This window comes from Electrophorus electricus, chromosome 12 (assembly GCF_041902795.1).
Source record: "Electrophorus electricus isolate QZ-2024a chromosome 12, ASM4190279v1, whole genome shotgun sequence".
Classification (NCBI taxonomy): Eukaryota; Metazoa; Chordata; class Actinopteri; order Gymnotiformes; family Gymnotidae; genus Electrophorus; species Electrophorus electricus.
This window is the reverse complement of record NC_137508.1, coordinates 10707501-10717500: the sequence shown is the minus strand read 5'-3', so window position 1 is coordinate 10717500 and position 10000 is coordinate 10707501. Positions and strand designations below refer to the sequence as shown.

The following is a 10000-nucleotide window of genomic DNA, read 5'->3' as shown; positions in this document are numbered from 1 at the left end:
ATAGGCTTGCGCTTCTGTTTAATCAGAAGCATATGAGTGGGGTTAGTGCCCCCGCAAAGAATTAGATTCATGTAAAGTTATTTTTATAGTCTTTGAAAAACTGAAACATATTGCTTTTATTGTTCATGTTTCATTTGGCAAGCAGGGTAATTTCCTAAGCAGACTGTTTGATGTTGTAGTGTAATCACACAACGTGCAGTTGTCTCCAGAGAAGCATCTGAGCATCTGTTTCTAACCACCACTCACTACAGCTTGACTTAGCCTGGAGGCCCGTAAAACTAATTATAGCCAAAAAAGCAATACATGAATGTGAAATCTTTGTGCTTTGTGAAAAGATCTTTTAAAATGTATTATATAGGGCTAATGATAAGTTATTAAGCAGAGGTATAATTTCAGGATGTATTTTTTTTTCTCTTGTATAGCAAAATCGAGATCTAGACATGATCATCAATGCCTCCAAGAACTTTAACCTCAACATCACCTGGGCAACCAGTTTCACAGGTACTATTCTCATTGCTCCTGATGATGGTGTTTAAGGTGAATGTAGTTTTAAACTTCAAACTTCAGCCTTTTAATTGGTTTTCGTCTTCTGTACTCCTTTCACTCTCAGCTGGTACTCAGTCTGGAGAAGAGGTTCCCATTGTCTCCTGTAGCAGCATAAAGGAGTTTAAGGACAGTTTCTCCAATGAGAAGTTTGATTTTCGAAGCAACGTCAACATCACCTTCTTTGTTTATGTCAGCAACTTCACCTGGCCAATCAAAATACAAGTATGTTTTGGGCAGGGTGCATCTAAGGTCTTAAATGTGGGTCATTTACCTATAACTTGGGTTTTGTTACTAGAGTAACAAACACACAGTAAATAAGGTTAATAAGTCCTTACACCCTCATGAGTCATTTGTGTAGCCATGCATAAGTGCCATTCTCCCTCTCCTTTCCTCACACTTCCCCCTCTCTGTCCCTTTCTCAATCCCTCTCTCCATCCTGTTGCATGGCCAGGCAGCCTGGGCTGGAAGTTATTTGGCTGTGTTCTCCTCCCCCTCCTCCCATGCTTGTGGGGCCAGCGTAGCTCTGCTCTGCTGGGACTGGGCGAACTCGGGATGTGTGTTTGGTTGTCTGCCTGCCCAAAGGGCACCTTCACTTTTCAGCTCATGGAGGACAGCTAACTTTTCTAAGCGGCGTCGTGGCTTCTCACTTTCCCTGGCCACCTGGATGAAGCCTGGATACACACTCCTCGCCTCAGGAAGAGTGCGTGTCGCGTGGATAAGCGAGAGATTAAGAGAGAGGCTGCAGAGTCAGTGGGGAGGTGAGTTTGTGGAGGACAGACAAGCTGCTGTTGGGAAAGGGGGGGGGGGTTTGTGGGAAGGAACAGGAGAGAGGGCTTCTGTATGGGGCCTTAGAACAGTGTGGCATTTAGAAGGTCCTCAGCAAACATGGAGCAAGCTGCAGTGTCAAATGGAATGTTAAGTTGAAACACATGGTGCTTTGAGGAAGCATGAGACAGAGGGAGGGTAGAATTGAGAAGAGCGAATGGACAGAGAAAGAGGAGGCACAGAGAAGAAGATCTGAAAGCTGAAGAACAGTTTCATCTCAGCCTGCAACAGCGAGATCCTAGCTCCTTTTCTTTTCCCGCTTTACTTCTGAAGGTCCCAGCTCCACTATCCTTCTGCTTTTATTCACATGTGGTCAAAGGCTCTGCGCTGTCTGTAGCATTTCGCCAGGGGATTGGAAACGTGTGTGCGAGGACCTTTTTTTAATATGTAGCGTTTCTGCAGGCTTTGTGTATGCGTGTGCGCATGGGTCTAAGAGAGAGTTAGGGGGAGAGAGCGATTGAAAGAAATGAAGTCTTTTTTTTTCCCTCCCTTTTTAGCTAGTTTCTTTCTCTCTCTTTCATTAGGAACCAGCACATAAGCCAGAGGCAAGAAGTCTACCTGTTGTTATTTGCAAAAGTTCAACTTTCTAGTAGCGGGGTGGGAGGCAGGGAGAGAATTTGCCTCACACTGAGAGTTTGAGCTGGAGCAGCTGGCGACATGCCCTGGCATTCCAGCTTTAGAATCCAGAATGTTGGAGCATATCATGCTGCATGACGACAGGCTCTTCAGTGCCTAGCTCACGCTTCCACTCTGGCTGCTTAGGATTCACTCCTTTTCTTTTTTCTTTTTTCCTTGTTGTTTAATAATTTGGCACAACTAAGGGCCCCTTTGAAATGTTCCCCTTTGCAAAGCTGTTCAGAGATATTTTTGTTTCCTCTTTTTTAATTACGGTTTGGCTGGTCATTCGTCGTTCCTGCATTGTCCTAGCTGTGAAAGCAATCATCAAAGTGTGGCCTTGCTCTGACTGGCACTCTTCCCAGCTCTGTTAGTTGGCTGCTTGTGAGAATTTCCCATCGAACTAGCAGTTGTCACAGTAAAAGTCTCCTCCCAGGAGTGCAACTGGCATATGCCATACTGTAAAATATTACCGTAGAACAATTTATTTATAAAGATCTGCAGCCTTGGGCCAGTAGTTGGTTGTCAGTCAGACAAACTAGTGCGTATCAGGATTTGAAGGCCTGAGTTTGCAGTTTGATGTTCTATGATGATAGTGAGTTTACTAAATGTAATGAGTGATATGTCGTTTTCTCTTTGTGCTTTTGAATTTATTCTGATTTGCAGTCCGATACCAGTAGTTTTAAGCCTTTGTGCATTTTCTGCTTGTCGAAAAGGAACAGGATAAATTATAATATTCAGTTGATAGCTTTGTTTGCCATTAAGCATTTCAGGCATTTAAAATGCATGTGAGCACTCCAACATATACCACTAGTCAAAACAATGATGTGATGTGTACTGTTGAGAGAGAACAATGAAACACTGATGTGACATATTTCCTTTAAGTTGGCCGTGGGTCAGCAGGTTAGATTGTATTCCTCAGTCTTGTTAGTGTTTCCCACAGAGAGCAGCGTCTTTTTGTGAGGGGACTGTTCCACTTACTGCTGGGTAGAAGCGTAGTAGCTCTGGTGTTGGGGGTTTAGCGCAGGAGGCTCTAGACTGTATGAACATTGCGAACTGTTAAACGATGTGGATGCATTTTAACTCGAGGCTAGTTTTTCTTATGTGTGAAGCGTGGGCAGTGTAGCCGCCTGCAAAACCCTGCTGCATCAGGCTTTAGTAGAGCAGATAAATGGCAGTTGTCACGATTTAGACTGCCACAAGAGAAAGCAGGGTGAAGTTATATACTTGTGTCAAAGAGGATAATTGCAGCATGATTGTTTAGTAAGTAAGTAAGTCTATTTTTTTATATTCAAGCTCAAATTAATTCAAGCTAATGAAATAAATAGCTAAAACGGATACAGTTCATTAGTCCATGTAGTTTTTATTGTTTGAGGAACAGCAAGCATGACCAGCTCAACAGGTTTGAAGCACTCGTACATTTATTTTGTGTCTAAGAAAAAATTCCAGATATGAGAAAATTGGTGAGTGTGGCTAGTCCTCTTAAATCACTTCTACATGCGATTCAAGATCAAATCTGTTAATACAAGTGATTCTTTCATCAGGCCCAGTGTTTTTATATAGTACTCAGTGAAATGAAAAGTATATTAAAAAATCTTTACTTATCCCACCTTAGCAAACAGCAATTTCTTTAATACAAGAAGCTAGTAGCTATAGAGCAGTTAAAGTTGGTAAAAAGACACTGACCCAAAGCACATACCTGAGATTCATATTCATATAGGTGCATAACTCTCCTTTCCCTTACTCATCCCATTACTTGTTTCTCACTTTATGCTGTTGATTTGATTTTGAATAGACTGCAATTGCAATTTTTTACCCATCAGTCTCCCATAATGATGAAGTGAAAACATGTTTTAAGCGTTTCAACTAATTAAACTAATTAAAATGAAAAACTGAAAAATGTAATTGACAAAAGTATTCAGATCCTTTATTCAGTACTTTTGTAGAAGCCCCTTTAGCAGCGATTCCAGCTGCAGCTCTTCTTGGATGTGTCTCTACAAGCAGATCCACCAGGATTTGGGCAGTTTATCACATTCATCATGGGAGATGCTCTCAAGCATCGGAAGCCTGGACAGTGAAACGCTGCCGAGACTGAGGAACTGCTGTCTTCAGGTCTCTCCCCAGATGTGGTTCAAATCTGAGTTTTGGCTGGGCCACTCAAGGAAGTTCAGAGGTTTCTCCTCTGTTGTTTTGGCTGCATGCATTGGGTCATTGTTGTGTTGAAAAGTGAACTGTCACCTCAGTCAGAGGTTGGGTGTCCTATGGAGGTTTTCTTCAGAGTTCTGCATTTGGTGGTATTCATCTGTCCCTTAATTGTTACCACTCTCTGTGTCCCTGCTGCTGAGAAACGCCCCCACAGCATGATGCTGCTACTGCCCTGTTTCACTGCAGGAATGGTATCAGCTATCTTATGTGCAATACCTGTTTTGCCAGACATTGTACTTGGTGTTTTGCCCAAAAAGATACATTTTCATTTCACTGGACCAGAGTGTCTTTTCTACATGTTGCCAGAGTCCTTTATATGTCAATTAACAAATTCTAAGTGAGCTTTCTCTTGCCACTCCGCCATAAAGGCCTGATTTAAGATGAATAGATGGTTGTCTGTCCAGTTAGAATTAAGGGAACACTCTCAATGAAAAGATTCAGTTTGAAAATCTTTACTGATATTAATTGTGTATTTTTTTGAGAACAAAATGATGTAACTACAGTCAATGGAAACCAAAATCATCAACTCACTGAGGGGTGGATTTGAAAATCGAAGTAAAAAATATTTAAATCACAGGATCATCTTAATTTATGTGAATTTCATCTTGGCAACTCCTAATTTGACTCAGTAGTGTGTATGGCTCCCACGTGCCTGCATGCACCCCCAGCAACATCTGGCTGTGCTCCTGATGAGATGGCTGATGATGTCCTCGGGGATCTCCTCCCAGACCTGGATCAGGGATCAGAGCTCGTGGACCGTCTGTGGAGCTGCTTGGCAACGATGGATACACTGATGCATAACGTCCCAGAGGTTCTCAGTTGGATTCTGTGCCATCAGTGCCTTCGTCTTCCAGGAACTGGCTGCGCACTCTGGCCATGCAAGGCTGAGCATTGTCCTGCACCAGGAGGAAGCCAGGGCCAAGTGCACCAGCGTAAGGACTGACTGTGGTTCTGAGGGTTTCATCCCGGTACCTACCAGCAGTCATGGTAACACTGACTATTGTCCGTGGATATGCCTTCTCAGACCATCACTGACCCACTGCCCATCCGCTCATGCTGGATGAAGTTGCACGCAGACTCTCACATCTGTCACAGGTGCTCAGGGTGAATCTGCTCTCGACTGTGAAGAGAAAAGGCTGCACCTGCCTGTTCTGATGTTCTCTTGTGGATGCCAATCGAGCTGCACGGTACTGTGCTTTACTGGTCCCACTACAGGATGTCAGGCGCTCATGCCATCCTCACGGAGTTCGTTTCTGCCTGTTTTTGAGAGTTTGGTCAGAGACATGCACACCATTAGCCCATAGGAGGTCATTTTGTAGGGCTCTGGCAGTGCCCCTCCTGTTCCTCCATACACAAAGTAGCAGATATCAGTCCTAATGCTGGGTTGATCCCCTTCTAGGGCCTTGTCCAGCTCTCCACATGTAATGGCCTGTGTCCTGGTATATCCTCTGTACTCTTGAAACGGTGCTGGAGCAAACCGTCATACGATGGCACGTATGGATGTGATATCCTGAAGGAGCTGGACTACCTGTGCAACCTGAATGAATGGGCTGCAGGTAGCACCTCATGCTACCCGTAGTGAAAAGGACACTAGTAAAATGCAAAACTACGGTACTGCAGAGAAGAATCAGTCAGGAGGGATAAGGCGAGAATAATTGTCTATGGCCGCCACCTGCAGACCCATTCTACTGTTTGGAGTTGTTGCCTCTCCAGTGCAACTGTTGTCACTTTCATTTCCGCTGAAGCAGGTGACGTTGATTACTTCATATTGATATCACAGTGATGTTCGCTTGTCTAACCTTGCTTGTAGTCCTTCTGCCATCCATTTTACCATAGAAGCCCACTGATAATGCAGTTTTGTGACATTAAGAGCAAAGTAACATATTTGTGCAGGTAAAACTACTTCTCCTCCAATGTTAACATGTAGATCTGACATATTGAGCTCATCATGATCTTTTAATGTGTCTTCATTCCAAGTATAACTTCTGAGTTTCCAAAGTTACTTGCTTAACTGGGTTTGCCTTGGCTAGCTAACATTGTCTTCCCTTTTCGAACGATTTCAGCAGTCTCCAAATTCTGGCTGAATCTGTTTGTACAGTCAGTTGCACCATAGCTGCCATTTTAGATGTTTTGTTTTCACAGCATTCACACTGAACAGTACCGCTGCCACTCTGCCAGTCTTTCTGCCACTCTGTGGGCTTAACCGAAGTGACTCCTGCTAAATGTGATGTCATGCGTATACCCTCTGTTAGCAGGTCACTACATCCTGGCCACAGAGAACGCTGGGAGGGATTTTTGGGAAGTGGGGCTCAGCCATTTTTGTGTGTGGCCAACTGTTTTGGGGTATTTCGACTTGCAGATTAGGGTTCTTCAGTGTTGTATCCTGTGTAGATAGTTCATTGTTTACAAATGGATATCTTGGTGTGCTCATTAGAAATGATTTCAGTATTATGGCTTCATAGAAAAATGACATTGTTACTCATGCTTGCTCTCTTTGTCTGCATCACTTATTCAAGCTTCCCTGCCTGTTCTTCTCTGCAGATTCCTTTATGCCAGTTTAATGCATCTGCATTTCTCAAACCCTCACTGCAACCTTCCACACCACATTTCCAGGGATGCAAATTCCAACTTTTCACAAAAATTCTTCATGCATGGCAACACATCTGAACTGAGGAATCAGTTAGCACTTATCGATGGGGGGAATCTTCAGCAGGGGGCAGTGTTAGTCCAGGGTTGGGGAATTGCTCACACACCGAAAATGGACATGCAACACAGTTAATGGTATCTCTCCTTCCCTTTCAGATTGCTTTCTCCCAGCACAGTAACTTCATGGATCTGGTACAATTCTTTGTCACATTTTTCAGGTTAGAAACTAATATATATATAATATATATATCTCCATTGTATTAAATTGTTAACATGTATGTCTGTGCATGTAGCTGTATGCATTTGTACATACCTGTGTGTGTTCTCCAGATTTACATTTGACCAAAGGATTGTTTCTAAGAACTATAGTAATGCAGTTGCAGGAAGAGTTTAGCGAACCCTTTGGAATTTCCTGGACTTCTGCCTGAATACGACCTAAAATGTAATCTTATCATTTAATTAGAAAAGAAAAAGCAGTTGAACTCACATGAGTGAGCTTATGTCTATGTGTATGTATTCTTTAACTTCAATCTAACATGTCCTGTTCCTCTAGTCAAAGCTGTTTCATCTTAGGAATTTGGGATGTCTTAAACACCCAAAAGTTCAAAGTTTACAAGTCTACAAGCTTGACAGTCTACAAACCATAGTACTGAGCATGTGGGTGGTACTCAGCACACCAAATGGGGAGGTCACTGGTTTCTTCTCTGATAGCTTCCCTTTAAATATCATTTTTGTTTGCTGTTTCTCTTATGGTAGATTTAAGAAGTCAGACGTTATCATAATAGCGTTCCTGCCTCCAACCGTGCTCTTTTATAGAGGATGTTTTCCTAACAGTTAACTTTTCAGTACTTTCAACTTATTAATGAAGTGGTTCCCAAACTTTTTCTGCAGTGCAGAAAAAGTAGATAAGATAAGAATATCTAAGGATAGATAAAAATATTTTCGAGCTCCTCCATGCCCACATGTACACGTCTTTTACTGCATTTGCCTTGATGTGCCCCGGGGCCATGCCCCCCACGTTGGGAACTACTGCATTCATTTCAATAAAGAAATAGCAGTGCAAACGGCTATGTGAATTGTTTGTTAAATAAAACATCATTTAATTATGATTAAAAGATTGGCTCATACTTTAAGAGGAAATTTCGGCAGTTCAAAAAGATTGACCAACTTTTTCTTCCAACTGTATGTCACCAGTATTTATTCTCACCCAGAGCCAAATTCAGTCACACAGGGAGCAAACAGGTTTTTTTTTGTTTGTTTGTTTGTTTGTTTTTTTTATATCACTCTCAACACCCTATTTCTCATGTTTGTCTCACATGTTGAAAAAAGCACTGTTGGTTATAGTTGTTAAAGCTTCAGCTATAGGAAAGTAGGACAGTCACCTAGATTAGAGTACGTATCTCTTGCCACACATACACATTCATGCGCACACACACTCGCACTTGCACTGTGGTATGGTTAGCAATGGTTCACCGTCATTAGTTCTGTCAGTTCAGGCACTGTGATGAATTACACTGACTCTGCACTCTTTCAGGCTTGGTAGGAGTGAGGTTGGGGAGAGTGTATCCCCCCTGCTTCAGATGCATTTTGGATCTGAATCATTGCTTCTATTAAGAAAGGGTCTCAAGCTTTTAGTAGTTTTCTGTTCTGTCCATCCTGAGTTCTGCAGACACCCGCATCCAGGGTAAAATATGTAGTGTTCAGGAGAAAAATGAGGTGGATAACGAATGAGAGTGGAAAATTGGACAGACGGATACTGCAGAGCACTAACAGCTGCAAGATCATCCAGCAATGCTGAAGACCTTGCAGCACAAACACACCCTCATACCCAAATTAATACACAGCCATCCAAATTCATATTTATTCAGACTTAAGCAGATGTGTGTGTCACACAAATGCACAAGCAATGGTTATGTATATCCTTATGTCTCAACAGTGATAGAGAGCCAGTTAAAGTCTGTGTGTGTAAATGTTTGAGGCTGTGATTCACCCTGGAGAAACAGACCCTACTAGAACACAACTGATAGACAGATTTATTGATATCTGAAGCTGATATTTAGTTTCTCTTATATGGTTATCAGTGTTAAATGGCCTTCAGAAACAGCGGTAACTGAAGCCCAAACTGCGTGACTGATCTTTTAATATCTTTATCGCTATAGATTTAAAAAAAAAAATCCTGTTGGTTGGAATATGGCCTGAAGAGGTCCCCCCTACCCCACCCACCCTTCTATTCTCTGACCTCACATCCTTTTTCCTATTGCAGCTGCTTCCTGTCCCTTCTCCTGGTGGCTGCAGTCGTGTGGAAGATCAAGCAGAGCTGTTGGGCATCACGGCGACGAGAGGTCGGTGCCATAGCAGCAGCTGCTCTGTGTTTTGATGTCACTTAATGCAAACCTTGTAAAATTGTTTGTTTGTTTGTTTTTTAATTTGTAAAGGTTCTTTTCACCTCTCTCCTCCCCTTTAAGTGATGGTTATTCCCACTAAAGCTGTGGTGAAAAAGCTGTCCTGAAGTTGTTAACATGCGGGAAGGCTTGAGAGGGTTGTGAGAGTGATGCAAATGTGTAGCCTGCATCTATCAGGACTCCAGTGCTCTTATTGTTAGGAAAGAAGCCTATTTTGGTGTTTGCACATCCAATTTATTATCACAATGGAATTTAAAAGAAATGATAAAAGTGTCCATTTAAAAGTTAGAAGTATGTCAGTTGAATGTAAAGCCCTCTTCGCTCTCTGGCTGTGTTCTTATCAGGTAAATACTAGTCATTTCCCCTAAATGGCAGTACACACTCATGCAGACTCACATATGCACACACATGCACAGAAGATCTGCCCTCCTTACCCAGGCATGCTGATGGGTATCACGCATGGGACACTAAATTGAGAGATCCAAGATTTTACCACACATACACACACACACTGTATACAGGCAAGAACATAACACAACAAGGCACTGAATGTAACTGGGCTGTACAAGGCATGTACAATGTCTGGAACAATAATGTGGACTGGTTTAATATAATTACATCCCAGCTGACATTTGTCTGAGCGCGTGTGTGTCAGAGAGAAGGAGAGAGGTGTATGGAAAAAGGAAGCAGTCAGAGCACTCTACTGTTAATGATGGAATGCAGAGAGAGGTGAAAAGAATAATTATATGGTTTTTTTGGTG

At 42.5% G+C, this 10000-nt stretch overlaps 1 protein-coding gene across 7 annotated transcripts in view; it reads left to right on the top strand.

Moving 5' to 3' along the window:
• atrn (attractin) overlaps nucleotides 1-10000 on the top strand; it is a 53864-nt gene that overhangs the window by 28672 nt on the left and 15192 nt on the right. For 2 of the 7 annotated variants that reach the window (XR_014126601.1, XR_014126602.1), the window contains exons 23-27: nucleotides 423-501; nucleotides 611-768; nucleotides 998-1304; nucleotides 6994-7055; nucleotides 9101-9179. Coding sequence is in view for 3 of the 7 variants with exons in the window: in XM_081724897.1 (XP_081581023.1) it covers nucleotides 423-501; nucleotides 611-768; nucleotides 998-1304; nucleotides 9101-9179 (623 nt within the window). In the remaining 4 variants the exon portion in view is untranslated. Of the gene's footprint in view, nucleotides 1-422; nucleotides 502-610; nucleotides 769-997; nucleotides 1305-6993; nucleotides 7056-9100; nucleotides 9180-10000 lie in introns of those variants that run through there. The other 5 variants (XR_014126600.1, XM_081724897.1, XM_035531622.2 and 2 more) reach the window with 3 other exon arrangements.